This window comes from Hemitrygon akajei, chromosome 21 (assembly GCF_048418815.1).
Source record: "Hemitrygon akajei chromosome 21, sHemAka1.3, whole genome shotgun sequence".
Taxonomy (NCBI): Eukaryota; Metazoa; Chordata; class Chondrichthyes; order Myliobatiformes; family Dasyatidae; genus Hemitrygon; species Hemitrygon akajei.
Window position 1 is genome coordinate 58,315,172 of NC_133144.1, and position 17,963 is coordinate 58,333,134.

The following is a 17,963-nucleotide window of genomic DNA, read 5'->3' on the forward strand; positions in this document are numbered from 1 at the left end:
TTGAAGAATCTCATTAGAGAATCTTCTCCAATACCAAGAAGGGCCCAATTTTTAATGAACATGCTTAAATTTTTTTTTTTTTTTAAATAAAATAAAAGAGCCTAATCAATCTAAACAGACGGCAACACTGATAAACATTTGTGCCCTAATCATCTAATAATGGTGTTGATAGAATGGACTTAGGGAAGATGTTTCCATTAAACAGAAAGTCCAGAGTTCGAGGGCACAACTTCAGAATAACAGGACATCCCTTTAGAACATTTTAGCACAACACAGGCTCTTCAGCCGACAATGCTGTGCTGACCTTTGAATCTACTCAAAGATTAAACTAGCCGTTCCTTCTTACTTAGCCCTTCCTTTGCCTATCTAAGCTCCTTGAATGTCCCTAATGTGCCTGTCTGTACCACTACCCTGGCTGGGTGTTCCACACTCAAATCATTCTTTATGTAAAAAAAAATTACCTCCAACATTCCCCAATGCTTTCCTCCAATCACTTTAAGATAATGCCCTCTCATATTAGCCACTTCCACCCTGGAAAAAAAAGTCTCTGGCTATCCACTCGACCTATGCCTTTTATGATCTTCTGTGCCTCTATCAAGTCACCTCTCATCCTCCTTTGTTCCAAAGTAAAAAGCCTGATTGAATAACAGAGCAGACTCAATGGGCTGAAATGGCCTAATTATGCCCTTGTAACTTAGAACAAATAAAAGGATTTTGATAATCCATCAGTATCCAAAGTTCCACTATCAATAAATGCTCTCAAATCAATATAGTCAAAGAATTGTTGGCCCCTTTATCACCTACCTCAGGAATGGGTGAAGGTGATAGTATCTGTTGCTTCAGCACAGTGGGAGGTGGAGTTGATTTGCGAATCGTCGCTGGCGGTAAGCTTGGGCTAACGGGCTGGATGTGGCCTTGGTCTGTGCTCACTGGTGGTGTGGAATCAGCCAACAGGACATCCCTTGGAGGCCGTGTCTCGTGGAAACGCACCTTGTAGGCCATCCTCCCACAGTGCATTGAGAGTGCGTCATCCTGCACCCTGAGCAATGTCATGATGCTGCTGTAACAGTAGAAGTCCTCGTCCTCCTTCGCCAACACATTGATCCTGGGTGCGTCAGTGCGCGGGTAGATGGCAAAAAATGCCTCCCCTGCCTTCTGCGCTCCCTTCAGCGAAGAGTCTGTGACTCGAAAGGCCTCAATACGCAACCTCACATCATGGTTTTCATCGTTTTGGCAGTAGCCTATAAGAGGAAGAAATGGATGAATTTATACAGCACAAGAAAGGATCCTGACTGTCTGCATCAAGTCCGACACAATAATTTGAACGTGCAGGAATGTGAAAAGCTGCAGAGAGTAATGGACTCATCACGGACACACACCCCATCACCATCGGTATTAATTACAGGTGTCGCTGCCTCAGGAAAGCAATATCCATCATCAAAGATCCCACCATGCAGGTCAAGCCACCTCTCACAGCTTCCTTTGATTTATTTATTGAGATACAACACAGAAGAGGACCACCCAGACCGTCGAGCCACGCTGCATAGCAACCCCCGATTAAACCCAAGCCTAATCATGAGACAATTTACAATGACTAATTAACCCAAAATCCAGTACATCTTTGGACTGTGGGAGGAAACTAGCACACCCAGAGGAATCCCACCAATCGTGGGGAGAACGTACATAGATAGCAGCAGGAATTGAACTGGGTTTGTCCGTACTGTAAAGCGTTGTGCTAACCACTACGCTACTGCGGCACCCCATTAGGCAGACCGTACAGAATCCTGAAGTTACACACTACCAGGTTCAAGTGTAGCTTCATCCCTTCAACTCAACTTTAACTTTGAAAACATCCCAAAGCAAGTCATGGCCAACGGCTACCAATTTGGAATACAGAGCATTCAAAATGTACACAGTAAGATTCCACAAGCAATCAATCAAATGCAAATGATTCTGCAGAAGCTGGAAATCCAGAGCAACACACACAAGATACCAGAAGAACTCAGCTGGTCAGGCAGCCTCTATGGAGAGGAATAAACAGTTATTCAGGCTGAGACCCTTCATCGCTACTGGAAAGGGGGGGGGGGGGGGGGGGGGGGAAGAAGCCAGAATAAGAAGGTGGGAAAGGGAAAGGAGTACAAGATGGCAGGTAGTAAGTGAAACCAGGTGAGGGGGCGGTGAGTGGGTGAGGGAGGAAGATGAAGTGAGAAGCTGAGTGGTGATAGGTGGAAAAGGTAAAGGGCTGATGAAGAAGGAATCTGACAGAAGGGGACAGTGGACCAGGGGAGAAGGGGAAGGAGGAGGGACAATAGAGGGAGGTGGTAGGCAGTTGAGAAGCAAAGGTTTAAGAGGGAAATCAGATGGGATGGAATAAATACAGATGTGTGCCTACTGGCCTAAATTGTCTTTATCCCTGCTGGACAACCCTATGATTAACTAGAAGTAGATAAGATTTGGAGTGGCCTAGATAGGGGTATTCTAGCAGGAACTACTGCCTTAGCAAACAGGTTAGTAATCAGAGGCTGTACATTTAGAAAAATCAGTAGAAGGGCAAGGAAAGAGCTGACAATCAAGTGGTAGGGTTTTGGAATTCACTGTCTGAGAGGTTAGTGGAACCCAAAACATTCTTCACATCAAAGAATCAGCTAGATGAGCACAAAGATCCATAATCTGTAGAGTTTGAATTGGATATGTGGTAGGATTAACCCAACGTCTATTTTTGAGCCAGCCAGCCATGAATGCTTGCATTCTTTCACATCACATCCTTGGGTTGTTTACAAAAATAACAGTCTAAGGCATGAGCTCAGAATAAAGAGATTAGAGGGATGATCCTTTAGAAAAAAAGATGAGGAGGAATTTCTCACGATCATAAGATCTTAACAAATAGGAGCAGAAAGGCCATTCAGCCCATCGGGTCTGCTCCATCAATCCATCATGGTTGATTTATTACTTCTCTCAATCTCATTCTCCTGCCTTCTCTCCGTATCCTTTGACACTGATTTCTGCTTCAAACATACTCAATGACCTGTCCTCCACAACACCTGTGGCAGTGAATTCCACAGATTCACTACCTGCTGACTAAAGAAATTCCACTTCATCACTGCTCTAAATGGATGTTCCTCTACTCTGTGACTTGCCCACTATAGGAATCATCCTCCATACATCCATTCTATCCAGACCTTTTAATATTAGATAGTTTCAATGAGGTCCCCTCTCATATCTAAACTCCAGCAATTACAGGGCATTCACCATCAAACACTCCTCAAACATTAACCACAATCATTCTCATGAACTTCCTCTGGCCATCCCCAATGCCAGAACATCTTTTCTTAGATAAGGAGCCCAAAATTGCTCACAATATTTCAAGTGCAGTCACACCAATGTCTTATTAAGCCTCAACATGACATCTTTGCTTTACTATCTTTCCTTTCAGTTAGTCCTGACGAAGGGTCTCGACCCGAAACGTCAACAGTGCTTCTCCTTATAGATGCTGCCTGGCCTGCTGCGTTCCACCAGCATTTTGTGTGTGTTCTTTGCTTTTATATTCTAGTCCTCTCAAAATGAATGCCGACATTGCATTTACCTTCCTTATCACTAACTCAGTCTGCAAGAAAACCTTTAGGGAATCTTGCACAAGGACTCCCAGGTCCCATTGCACCTCTGATTTTTGATTTTTTTTTCCCCCTTTTAGAAAAGAGTCTATGTCTTTATTCCTTCTACCAAAGAACATGACCATATACTTCCCTACACTATATTCTATCTGCCATTTCTTTGCCCATTCTCCCAATCTGTCCAAGTCCTTCTGTAGTTTCTGCTTCCTCAACATTTTCTGCCCATCCACCTACATCGGTAGCTGAGCGAAGGGCGCTGAGTAGGCTACGGTCAATTATGGAAAACTCTGAACATCCTCTACATTGCACCATCCAGAGACAGAGAAGCAGTTTCAGCGACAGGTTACTATCGATGCAATGCTCCTCAGACAGGATGAAGAGGTCAATACTCCCCAATGCCATTAGGCTTTACAATTCTACCGCCAGGACTTAAGAACTTTTTAAAAGCTATTATTAATGCTTTTTGAGATAGTGATTTAGATGCATATCATATTTTTTTACTGAGTTAAGTATTGTATGTAATTAGTTTTGCTACAACAAGTGTATGGGACATTGGAAAAAAGTTGAATTTCCCCATGGGGATGAATAATCTATCTATCTATCTATCTATATTGTCCACAAACTGGGCCACAAAGCCATCAATTCTGTTATCAAAGCATTGACATACAATGTGAAAAGAAGCAGTCCCAACACTGACCCATGCAGAACACCACTAGTCACCAGCAGCCAAACAAAATAAGGCCCTTTATTCCCACTTTTTGCCTACTGCCAGTCAGCAAAACTTATATCCATGCTAATATTTATCCTGTAGTACCATGGGCTCTCATCTTATTAAGCAACCTCATGTATGGCACCTCCTGAATATTCCAGTAAATTCTCCATCTCTCTCAATTGCTATGTAAATTCTATTATATCATGATCACTGCCTCTCGAGGGTTGCTTTACCTTAAGCTCTCTAATTAAATTTGGTTAATTAGACAATACCCAATTCAGAATTGCCTTTCTCCTAGTGGGCTCAACCACAAGCTGCCCTAAAAAGCCATCTCATAGGTATTCTACTAATTCCCCCTCTTGGGATCCAGCATCAACCTGATTTTCCCCAATATTGGAATCCCCCATGATTATCATAACATTGCCCTTTTTACATACCTTTCCTATCTCCTGTAGTAATTTGTATCCCACATCCTGGCTACTATTCGCTGGCCTGTGTTCAACTCCAATCAGGGTCATTTTACCTTTGCAGCTTCTTAACTCTACCCACAAGGACTCTACATTTTTCATTCTTTCAGGGTTTGAATTCACTTTTTATCAACAGAGTCACCCACCCCTTCTGGCTACTTACCTGTCCTTTCGACACAAGGTGTATCCTTGGATGTTAAGCTCCCAACTATGGTCTTCTTTCAGCCATGACTCAGTGATGCCCACAACATTACACCTACCAATCTCGAAGTGCTCTACAAGATCATCTACCTTATTTCATGCCCTGCATGCATTCAACTATAACACCTTCTTCAGCCAGGTGGTGAATCTGTACGATTTGTTACCATAAAAGGCAATGTAGGCTAAGTCATTGGGTATACTTAAGGCAGACATTGATAAAGAACATTGATTAAAGGGGCTCAGAATTGTGGAGAGAAGGTAGGAGAACCAGATTGAAAAAATTCAAGCATGTATGAATGAAGGAGCAGACTCTATGGCTTTTTGGCTTGGATTTAATTTTTAACCTCTTAGTATCACAACAGAAAGATCAGGCTGGATTTTGAGATCAGGCCACCACACTAGTACTCAGGCTACAACCTTTTGACTCCAAGGTGAGACCGTTACTTGCTACATCAAACACGGGAGGAATAATAAGTAGAAATAATGTTGTTTCAATATCATCCTCAATGCAACAGTCAGTAAGAGCATAGAACACGATCAAAGAATAATTGAAAGCTATCATTCCTCCTCGGATAATAGTTGCACCTGTCAGTATGGGGTCAAATTGCAGCTTTGCCAATAGCATTAATAGGGTTATTAAACAGGCATCACACTGACCTTGGGCTACAGGTCAGTGTAGGGGCAGCACAGTAGCAAAGCGGTTAGTGTAACATTATTACTGTGCCAGCGACCTAGGAGCGGCTGCTGATTGTATGGAGTATGTACGTTCTCCCACGACAGCGCAGGTTTCCTTTGGGTGCTCCAGTTTCATCCCACATTCCAAAGACATATGGTAGTAGGTTAATTGGTTACAAGGCTTAATTGGACAGCAGGGGCTCACTAGGTTGGAAGGGCAAGGTACCACGCGGTATCTCAAGCTGAAATACATTCACTAAACATATGAGACACAAGAGCATGCAATTACTAGAATCTGGAGCAACCCGCAATCTGCTGGAGGAACTTGGTGGGTCAAACAGCATCTGTGGGAGGGGGACAGAATAGCTGATGTTTCAATCGAGACACTGCAACATTACCCTTTCAATCAAGAAGGCAACAACTATCATCAAGGATCCCCACCACGCAGGTAATACCATCTTCTCACTGTTACTATTGGACGAAGGGTACAGAAGCCCATAGTCCTTCACCACCAGGTTCAGTAATAACTATTTAACTATTACCATCAGGTTCTTCAGTCTACCTACATAACCCAAACCCTACCTCAGCAACAGAACACCATCCTCTTGTATGACTATGGACTGTGTCTTTGTTCTTTTTTTAAATTTTAGAAAGATCTTGCCTTTTCAGTCTTCTTTTACTGTATCGTATAATTGTATGTATAAAGGGACTCAGCCTGACTTTTTACACCCCGCCATAGGTACCACTTGACTTGCCAAGTTCCTCCGGCATTTTGTGTGTGTTACTCTGGATTTCCAGTATCTGCAGAATCTCGTGTTTATAATTTATGTTCTGTATGTTGTCTGTAGCTACGCGCCCACGATGCTGCAATAAGCAAGTTTTCCATTGTACTTGTATCTCACCGTGCTTGTGTGTTCATGATAATAAACTCAACCGGAGGTTCAGCTTCTCCTAGTGGGACAGGAATTTATTCACAGGAGTGAAGGAGAATAAGCTGTGATCTTATAGAAATGTACAAAAACATAAGGGGCATCGACAGGGTGAAAGCACAATCTTTTTCAGGGCTGGGGAATCAGAAACTACAGGGCACAGGTTTAAGATGGAAGGGGAGCCTGAGGGGCAACTTTTTCCAATCAGAGGGCGATCCATATTTGGAATGAACCACCAGAAGAAATAGTAGAGGTAAGTACATTAACAAAATTTAAAAGGCAGTTGGACAGGTAGTTAGATAGGAAAGGTTTATATGGATATGGGCAAACATGAGCAAATGGGCAACACCGGACAACAAAGTTTTTTGCTTCCTGAATATTTGTGGGTGTATCTTATGGATTTCAGGCTGCTGATCATGAAAATCGCCATGAAATTTCCTTATTGTGCACCATTTTTTGAGATTGCCTATATTTGTTATTTCAATTCATAATTCAAGTCAGAATAACTGATGCCAAGATTAAGGCAGGCATTTTTGTTGGTCCACAATTCAAATAGGTCATCAATGACAGGCAATTTGAAGTTCTCGTGGGACCAAAGAAAATCGCATGGAAGACATTCAAGGATGTTGTTGAAAAATTTATTTGCAACCACAGAGCACCAAACGACTTGCAGCTGGTTGACAACATGCTTCAAACATACAAAACCATGAAGTGCAACATGTCACTAAAGATTCGTTTTCTGCATTCCCATTTAGTCTTCTTCCCTGCAAGTCTTGGTGCTGTCAGTGACGAGCATGGTGAAAGGTTTCACCAGGACACTGCAGTCATGGAGAACTGGAATCCATCAATGCTGGCTGAATATTGTTGGACACTTCAGCAAGAAGCCTCAGATACCGAGTACAGACAAAAATCAGCAATGAAGTACTTTTAGCTTATTTGAACTATTGCGAAGTTTCAGCACCATCATCCAATTAAAACAATTATTCAATACAATTTCTTGTTTCTCCAAATTCCTACATGATACAAGTAGTCTGAAATTATATTTGTGGTCAGCTTCAAGCAGTCCATCATAAACCAAACAAAATTCTGAGGAAACAACACTTTTGAAAATAATTGTTGTCCAGAGTAATTGGTCATTGACTTAAGGCTGATTTATACTTCTACGTCAAATGAATGCTGTAGGTGCAATGTAGCCATGTAACCTACGCCAGAGCCTGACACGCACCTCTCCAAAAATGTAACTGCGCGTCGCGGCAACGCAGACCATAACAACTGTGATTGGTCCACTTGGTAGCATCACATTTCCTCCTGTCTATAGGCATGCTGTGCCTATAAATAATGCAAAATAAATGGTTGGAGACGATAAACCAAATTGTCAAATCTACCTGTCAACATCCGAAAATATTTGAAATGCATTTCCTCATCCATGTCTCTCAGTGGCCGGAGAAGCACAGAAAATTCACCCTCCTTCTGCCTCAATCTGTTCAATGGTCATACTCACCATCTCCTCCAACGTCTTCTGTCTTTCCTGCGTTGCAGTAATTTCAATAAAAGTAACCCTTTATTCAATATCTACTAGCTCCAACTCCAACATGATGCGCTCAGTCGCCATTGTTTGAAGTACATGAAGAAACTCTACACAGTGGCATAGAAACCCCACCGCCATCTAGCATTTTGGCGGTGAAATGCAGAGTGACGCACAGGTATAAATGCTCACAACAGCGCAGGCCATTTACGAAGGCTATGACGTAGGCTACTACGCAGAAGTATAAATCAGCCTTTACTGTCATCACATGTACCAAGATGCAATGAAAAGCTTTTGTTCACATGCCATACAGCAGGTCATTCAAAAACACAAGTCATTAGGGTAGTACAAAAGGAAAAACAATACAGAATGGAGAATATAGTGTTAACAGAGAAAGTACAGTGCAGGTAGACAAATAAGATACAATGTAGATTGAGTTCACATTTATTGCACAAGAGGTCCTTTCGTGAATGTTATAACAGTGGAACTGAAGCTACAGTCGAGTCTGGTGGTGCTTATTTTCAAGCTTTTGTATTTTTTGCTCGAAGGAAAGGGGAGAAATGAAAATGGCGGGTCTTTTAATTTGTGTTGCTTTCCTGAGGCAGCAGGAAATGTAGACTGAGTCAATGGCTGATTTCCATGATAGGCTAGGCTGTGTTCACAACTTTCCGTAATTTCTTCCATTCTTGGGTAGGGCAATTGCCACACAGAGCTGCAACGCATCCAGACAGACTGCCGTCTCTATTGCATCTATAAAACTTGGTGAGAATCATCAGGGACATGCCAAATCTACTTAGCCTTCTGAGGAAGTCGAGGTGTTGGCATGTTTTCGTGGCCATGGCATCTATGTGATTGGACAAAGACAAGCGAATGCTGAGATTTAAAACTAGAAATTTACACCTCAGCGGCATTGATAACAATACAAGAGCATATACTCCACCCCATTCCTGGAGTCAAAGATCAGCTCTTTTGTTCTGCTGACACAAAGAAAGGTTGGAGAAAGAGATTGCAGATACTGGAACTTGAAGCAACACACAAAGCACTGGAGGAACTCAGCAGGTCAGGCAGCAGCTACAGAGGGAAATGAACCAGGTAGAGACCTTCATCTGTATCTGTACTTGGGCCCTTCATCCGTCCAGGTGGGGAATCTCAACCTGAAAGGTCAACTGTCCATTTCCTTCCATAGGCGCTGCCTGACCCCCAGTTCCACCAGCACTTTGTGTGTTACCTTGATACCATTCCAGGGAAACAGCACAGGCTACCTCACTAAATATATTTAAACACATCTAGATGGATTTTTGCATAGTAGGGGAATTAAGGGTTACAGGAAAAGGGCAGATAGGCGGAGCTGAGTCCAGGGCCTGATCAGCCATGATTTTAAAGAATAGCAGTATAGGTTCCAGGGATCAGATGTCCAACTCCTGCTTCTATTGCTTAGAGATCAGAAGATGTAGAAGCAGGATTAGGCCATTTGGCCCATCATGTCTACTCCATACTAACCAAGGTGTACATATAAACTAGTCACTATTTTCTACCCACAAACAAGAGAAAACCTGCAGATGCTGGAAATCCCAGCAGCACACACAAAATACTAGAGGAACTCAGCAGGCCAGGCAGCATCAATGGAAAAGCGTACAGTCGACGTCTTGGCACGAAACGGAGACTGTACTCGTTTCCATTGATGCTGCCTGGCCTGTTGAGTTCCTCCAGCGTTTGTGTGTTGCTCATTATTTTCTCCTGAATATTCAGAATGGGCACCTTGGTCGGCATGACCAGTTGGGCTGAAAGGTCTTTTTCTGTGCTGAATGACCACAGGACAGAGGAGGACACCAACTCAGCACATCCTGGACTCCTGCCTCTCTCTGCACCTCCACACCCAACGGGCTGGACACCCAAACCGACAGGGTGCTTCATCGTTTCCGAGTGTGTGTGGCCTACCTTTGGGAAGTCTGAAGAGGAATTTCCTCCTGGCCACGGTGTGGATCTCGCCGAGACCCGTCTGGGCCACCACGTCGGTGGTTGTCCAGTTGGTGTAGAGGGCCCCGCCACCGTTGACCAGGAGCCCGACGCCGGCCGCCGAGCCCTCGAGCAGCGGGTTCTCCACCTCAAGTCTCAGCACGTAGCGGCCCAGCTCGTTGAACTGCACGTTGACGATCTCAAAGTGGAAGTCCAACTCCTTGTTTTCCATCTCCAGCCGCGACCTGTGCATGTTCGCCCGCTGAGAGGGGAGTGGCGGCAGGGCGAGACGGGCGGCCAGCCGCGGAATAAAGCTTCTTGCGTGACGAACCCCGAATGGTTTCCACTGAGATGCAAGTTAGTGACAGTCATGAAATTGTCCACAATCCCTCTTTTCAAACACCATAACCTGAAGGCTTCTATTTCGGTAAGTAGTCAGAGGATTTAAATACAAGCCGTTTCTATTGATTTGGGGTAGTACAATTAGCACAACCTGTTCAGTTTGTTGTCGGAGTCGGGACAGCAACCACCAACCAATCACAGTGTAGCAGAAAATACTTCAAAGTCAATGAATTAAGCCCATTGTAATAACCAAGTTGGCATGATATACGATACACCTCCACTACCTGTCTCAGACAAACTCCACAGGTATCAACTTCAAGTTCCGCTTAGTTTAACAATTCAATTTCCTGCACTAAAGTAGACGCGTGATTTTTTTTTTAAGTTCCAGTAGTTTTTAAGTCACAAGAAACCTACAAGTTGGAAGAGGACCCTTTTCACCCATTGAGTCCATGTGCCCCATTTATGGGGATGGAAGGGGTTGCAGATGCTGGAATCTGGAGCAAAAGATGAGCTGCTGGGGAACTCAGGGGGTCAGGCAGCATCTGTGGAGGGGAGTATGCATGCTGGATTTCAGAAGAATGAGAGGGGATCTTATAGAAACCTATAAAGTTATGAAAGTGAGAGATAAGATGGAGTCAGGAAAGTTGTTTCCACTGGAAAGCAAGACTAGATCTAGGGGACATAGCCTCAAGGTTCAGGGGAGCAGATTTAGGACAGAGGTGAGGAGATTACCGGTACTTTTCACGTGTACATTGAAACAGACAGTGAAATGTATGGTTTAAATTAAATCAAATTAGTGAGGATTGTGCTGGGCTGCCTGCAAATGTCACCAAGTTCCCACAAACATAGCATGCTCACAACTCACTAACTCTAACGTGCATCTTTGGAATGTGGAAAGAAACTTGTGCACCCGGATGAAACCCACGTGCTCAGAATCAGAATCAGGTTTAATATCACCAGCACGTCATGAAGTTTGTGGCTTTGCGGCTCCAGCACAGTGCAATACATAATAATAAATGTTTAAAAATAATGAAATCTATACATTACAATAAGAAGTATTCATTAAAAATAAAATAATATGTGCAAAAAGAGAGAGAAAGATACTGAGGAAGTGCTCATGCATTCATTGTCCATTTAGAAATCTGATGATGGAGAGGAACAAGCTGCTCTTGAAACTAAGTCACCGGGAGGATGTACAGACTCCTTACACTCAACAGAGGAAATTAAAGCCTGGTCTTACAGCTGGCATTGCAAAGCATTGAGCTAACCATTATGTTACCGTGCTGCCCCCCCACTACGTTCTCCAGAGAGCAGTAAATCTCTGGAAATTTCTGTCCGTGGAAACAGTACCTCATTAAATATATCCAGTCAAATAGATTTTTGCATGACAAGGGAATTAAGGGTTATGGGGAAAATGCACTTGTTAACTAACAAGAAGTATACTTAGCTTATTCAATAAGGACCAAGATCTGCTGTGAGATTTTTTTTTGTTATTCAAACACAATGTTTGAAACTTGCTGAATTGGTATATCTTGAGTGAACGAGAACTGGATTGTCAAAAATGTCAAGTGCCTGTCAATATACAGATTTTAAATTAATAATTAGATTACTATCAATCACTATTTTCTGAATAAAACTCCAAATTTCAGTCAACTAATCTCACTCCTGAAGGTAGTGCTGATGCAGCTCCGGTAGACCAAATTCACTTCTAACCTCTAGCACTGCTTTTATTTTTAAACAGCAACCCCTTGATTCTTCCATGAGGAAACGTACAGTGTTTTCTACATTCATCCTGTAATGACTTCTCAGCATTTCACATCTGTCTCTCCCACCCTTAAACCTCAGCGTCCGCCTGTCTTGACTTTCCTCACCACCCACCCACTGCATCTATCAGTCTTCTCTGAACTGTTTCCAAAGCAGAAACTTCCTTTCTTAAATAAGGAGACCAATACTGTAATGCAGATGTGCTCTTCCCAATATAACTAGAGCAAAATTCCATTTTTTTGTGCATTTAATTCCCTTTGCAATAACATTCAGTTAACTCTATATAGTGACCACTGTGGTGTAATAGGGTCACAGAAACAAGTCTATTCCGAACCGTTTTTCTGCCTGGTCCCAACAACCTTCACCTGGACCTTAGCCTCCATACCGCTCCCATCCATGTACCTATCCAAATTTCTCTTAAGTGTTGAAATCAAATCGGCATCCACTACTCTCGCTGGCAGCTCGTTCCACACTCTCACCACCCTCTGAGTAAAGAACTTCCCCCTTGTGTTCCCCTTAATGAATGGTATCAAAGTCACCGATTACAAATAAGAAAGATCAAATATTGATAACAATGATCAATTCCCAATGGTCGATCAGAAGTTGAAGCCCATTGGGCAAAGCCTGGAGAATGAAAGCCTGAAGATCAGCCCTAGAGATGGAGGACTGTCCATGTGTGTGGGTGGGAGGGAGAGTGGAAAGGGCTTCGATTTGCTGTTGTTGTTCTGTTGCCTGTTGTGTTCTGTGTTGTCCTGCCAAGCATCGTGGGCATGCTTTGCTGGTGCTGGTATGTGTGGTGACACTCGTGAGCCGCCCCCAGCACGTCCTCAGGTTGCATCGGTTGTTGATGCAAACATCTCAATTTACTGTGTGTTTTGATGTACATGTGCTGAATAGATCTGAATCTGAATCTAATTACCACGGTACATTCTGGCTAACCTTTTGCAAATCATGTGCTAGCACCTTAGGTGTCTCTGTTTCATGAGTTCTGTGTTCTCCCATCTTTTAGATTATGAGCTTTTTTTGAGTCATAGAGTAACGTAGCATGGAGACAAGCCCTTCGGCCCAACTGGTTCATGCTAACCACCACATCCACACTGCTAGTTCCAGTTGCCCACATTCAGCCCATAACCTTCTAAGCCTCTCCCCGCCATGCACCTACCCAAATGCCTCTTAATTGTCGCAGTTGTAACTACCTTGACCACTTCCACTGGCAGCTCGATCCAGGAACTTAGTGCTCTCTCTGTAAAGAGATTACCTCTCGGGTTTCTTTTAAGTATCTCCCCGATTGAATGAAAATTAATCCTCTTTTACAGTCCTGATGAAGGGTTTTGGCCCGAAATGTCCCTTCCATTTGCCGGCCAGTGGTGCAGTGGCATCTGCACCAGACTTCAAGGCGAGTGATCCTGTGTCCAAATCTGGCCGTCTCCTTGCATGCTTTCCATCCGTGCAAGGTTGAGCGTCAAGCTAGCATCTCAGCCTAGTGAAGAAAACCAGACAAATGCTAAGGAAACGGCAAGGTTGCCACCCGATCCACAACAAGGTGCATACAGGAACAACAAATTTCATTCTATAGATGCTGCTTGACTTACTGGCGTCTTTCTCAGCACTTTGTGTATGTTTCTCTTTTTCATTTTTCTTCCCTTAATGGACTACTGCAACATTTTCCCACATTGTTCTCCATGTTCCAGAACATTGCCCACTCTCTTAACCTATCAATATCCCCTTGTAACTTGTAACCTTTTTATCCGGCTTGTCATCAGCAAATTTAGAAACTTTACCTCTGACCTTTTTTTCCATACCTTTATTCATCCACTGCAGATTACAAATAGCTAACATGTACAGCCTCATCAAGCATTTGGGAGACCAGCAGAACGGATTCACAGGCAACTGTGGGGCTGCAAGTGTTTTCTGGGGACAGAGTATTACTCTATGTGGGGATCTCATTGAAACCTACCAAATGTTGAAAGGACTACATAGGGTGGATGAGGAGAGGATATTTCCTGTGCTGCGGGTATCCAGAACTAGAGGACACAGCCTTAAAACTGAGGGGTGATTCTTTAGAATAGAGGTAAGGAGGATTTTTTTTAGCCAGAGAGTAGTAAATCTGTGAAACGCTCATGCCACAGACTACGGTGTAGGCCGAGTCCATGTGTATATTTAAGCTGGAAGTTGGTTGTTTCCTGATCAGTCAGGGCATCAAAGGATATGGCAAGAAAGCAGGTGTTTCTGAGAACCATCCATGAACCAAACAAAACAGCAGTGAAACAGACTGAAACACTGTGTGGACACACAACGGAGTTGAGTGGGATCCGGGGTCAGTCATGATGGAATGGCAGAGCAGACTCGATGGCCTGAATGGCTTAATTCTGCTCCTGTGTCTTATGGTCTCTCCACATCACACTCCACCCTGAGCTGCAACAGTCAGAGGCTGGGTCTTACCAAGCCAAGCTGGGAGCGCTGGGCAGACTCACTCTCCCGATAACCACTGCGTCTGTGACCCTCTTCCAGTCCAGATGAAGAGCCGCGACCCAGAACATCGACTGACAATTTCCCTCCATTGATGCTGCCTGACCTGCTGAGATTTTCCAGCAGTTGGTGTGTTGATCATCTCCATACACTATTTTGGTCTGTTTTGCTACTGTTTAATTTGGTTCCTATCTAGCCACTGTTGAATCCATTTTACCACTTCAATATTAATACCTAACAATTGAACCTTCTTAACAAACCTTCCGTGCGGAACCTTGTCAAAGGCCTTACTGAAGTCCATATAGACAACATCCACTGCTTTACCCTCATCAACTTTCCTCATAACCTCTTCAAAAAATTCGATAAGATTTGTCAAACATGACCTTCCACGCACAAATCCATGCTGACTGTTCCTAATCAGACCCTGCCTATCCAGATAATTGTATATACCATCTCTGTACTTCCTAAGAAGGTTGGCGTCATTCAATGTCTGTAGTGAGATGCTGAAGATGTTCTATAGGTCAGTTGTGGAGAGCGCCCTCTTCTTTGTGGTGGCGTGTTGGGGAGGAAGCATTAAGAAGAGGGACGCCTCATGTCTTAATAAGCTGGTAAGGAAGGCGGGCTCTGTCGTGGGCAAAGTACTGGAGAGTTTAACATCGGTAGCTGAGCGAAGGGTGCTGAGTAGGCTACGGTCAATTATGGATAACTCTGAACATTCTCTACATAGCACCATCCAGAGACAGAGAAGCAGTTTCAGCGACAGGTTACTATCGATGCAATGCTCCTCAGACAGGATGAAGAGGTCAATACTCCCCAATGCCATTAGGCTTTACAATTCTACAGCCAGGACTTAAGAACTTTTTAAAAGCTATTATTAATGCTTTTTGAGATAGTGATTTAGATGCATATCATATTTTTTACTGAGTTAAGTATTGTATGTAATTAGTTTTGCTACAACAAGTGTATGGGACATTGGAAAAAAGTTGAATTTCCCCATGGGGATGAATAAAGTATCTATCTATCTATCTATCTATCTATCTATCTAAGAATACTCTCCATTAATTTACCCACCACTGACCTTGTGGATGAAAATCTCAGGAGATCATCAATTTCTGAGATACTCAAACCACCCATCTGACACCAGCAATCATTCCACGTTCACATTTCTTCACCCATTCTGATGTTTGGTCTGAACAACAACTGAACCTCTTGACCACGTCTGCATGCTTTTATGCATTGAGTTGCTGCCACATGATTGGCTGATTAGATATTTGTATTAAGGAACAGGTATAGCTAATAAAGTGGCCACTGAGTGCACGTATGTGTGTGTATCTATATAGATACGTCGTGTTAAGAATTGTGCCTGTACAAGTATTTCAGAGTGTGGGTGAGAGTTTGTTTCGAGTTGTTTTTGTGTGTACAGTATGCCTGCGTCATGATAACAGAAAGGTAAATTTTAACCCTCTTTCACCAACAAAAGTGATCAAAGTAAAATTGTGCCAGAAGTACACTAGTTTTGTTTTAATTTAAATCTATAAACAGCAGTCATCGCCGCATTCTGATCCCAAAGATATACTTGTTGATTTCCGATTAGTTATAAACGGAGCGGGCGGGAGCGAACACCCAAGAAATGTTTGCCCTTCGCGATTGTCCATTGGGAGATTTCAAAGCCAATCCTTGTTTGGGAATATTCAGAAGGAGGGAGCACCTGGGCGAGCGCTCATAACCAATTGAAGTGTTTTTCCACTCATTCTGCGCTTGACCGAGGTAGGGGGTGACTTTGTAAGAAAGTTGTTTTAGTAGTTCCAAAAGCAAGGACGGAGTAACCCCCGAAGGAGACGCAATCAAAGCAGTGAGACTCGTGTGAGTGCTCTCGTCTGTGGCAGGGATAATTTGCCAGGTAAATGTGGATTAAAAACTAAAACTTTTTGCAAGGGGGATGGAGTTAATTATTCACATGTTTATCTCTCGTGATTTCATTCCAGCGCACGAAAGGTATCAAATCGAAAACACAGCAGGTCGAAGTTTTGGGACGGAGATAAACTTTTGGCCAGTCGCAAATGTTTTTTTTCCCCCTCTCTTTAAACATTCATTTCAAGCCCACTGGTGTCTGTTGTTGGACCTCGTTTTGCATGGCTTGGCCAGAAAACAGAATTGTAAGTGCAGTTTTAAATTAGAGGCAGTTTGGAAGTGAGCGTCAGTCGGATTTAATTTTCCCTCCCTGACTGGACCCGCTAGTTAAAACCAAAAGCAGTAGTCTTGCTTCGATTCCATCTGGGAGTGAATTGACAGATCGTAAAGGATGTAGTTGCCGTTTTATTTTAGTAAATAACAATAAGCGAACATTGTTTTATTCGCCCACTCGCACCCCTCATGAATCTCCTTTTCCTAGTGTCGTCTCTGACCAAGACCTACCTAAATGGATACCAAGGAGCTAGATAGAGTGTGGAGAAAATTTACAAGGATGTTGCTGGAACTTGAGGACATGAATTATAGGAAAAAAGTTGAATAGGTTAGGACTTTATTTGCTGGAGCGCAGGAGAATGAGGAAATTTGATTGAAGCACTCAATTGAGGGGTAAATGCAAGCAGGCTTTTTCTACCGAGGTTGGGTGAGACTACAAGTAGAGGTCATAGGTTAAGGGTGAAAAGTGAAATGTTGAAGGGGAATGGGGTGGGGGGGGATGCTGTTCGCTCAGAGGGGTGCCCGTGGAGATGTTGGATGTGAGTTTGATTTAGACATGGGATGAAGGGGTATGGGGGGCTATGGTCTGGGTGTAGGTAGATGGGACCAGGCAGATCATGTTGGCATGGACTTGATGGCCCAAAAGGCCTGTTTCTGTGCTGGAGTATTTTGTCTCTGTAAATGGATTGTTGTAATTCTGCTCTCATTCAGCCTCCACTGTATCTTCAGCAGCCATTTCCCTTACTTTCACCTCTGCTTTACCGCTTCTTTGGGCTAATGTTCCGGGTCATCTAACCTAAACATTATTTCCTGTGATTCACTTAATGGGCTTTGCTCTTTGAGATGGCTTTTTCCAATTTAAACTTTATTATTGGGGCAGCACGGTAAGGTAGTGGCTAACACGATGCTCTACAGTACCAGTGACCTGGGTTCATTTCTCACCACTGTCTGTAAGGTGTGTGTGAAACCCAGGGCAGCATGGGTTTCCTCCAACAGTTCAAAGACTTGCTGGTTGTTGGATTAATTGTAAATTGTCCAGTGATGAGATTAGGATTAAATCAGTGGATTGCTGGGCAGTGTGGCTAAAAGGGCCTGTTCTTCCCTGTATCTCTATAAATAAGATCACTG

The 17,963-nt window shown here is 43.3% G+C and overlaps 2 protein-coding genes across 4 annotated transcripts in view; one reads left to right on the forward strand and one right to left on the reverse strand.

The window, feature by feature from the left end:
* The window catches only part of ccdc33 (coiled-coil domain containing 33), a 344,809-nt gene extending 334,480 nt beyond the window's left edge, over positions 1–10,329 (reverse strand). The window contains exons 1-2 of the mRNA XM_073025746.1: positions 10,059–10,329; positions 805–1,241 (exon numbers count right to left, since the gene is read on the reverse strand). Of these exons, the coding sequence (XP_072881847.1) occupies positions 805–1,241; positions 10,059–10,329 (708 nt within the window). The remainder of the gene's footprint in view (positions 1–804; positions 1,242–10,058) is intronic.
* Positions 10,330–16,354: 6,025 nt separating this feature from the next.
* Positions 16,355–17,963, forward strand: part of stra6 (signaling receptor and transporter of retinol STRA6) — a 63,076-nt gene continuing 61,467 nt past the window's right edge. For 2 of the 3 annotated variants that reach the window (XM_073025502.1, XM_073025504.1), the window contains exon 1: positions 16,355–16,551. The gene's annotated coding sequence lies outside the window, so the exon portion shown is untranslated. Of the gene's footprint in view, positions 16,552–16,636; positions 16,808–17,963 lie in introns of all 3 variants that reach the window. The other variant, XM_073025503.1, reaches the window with a different exon arrangement.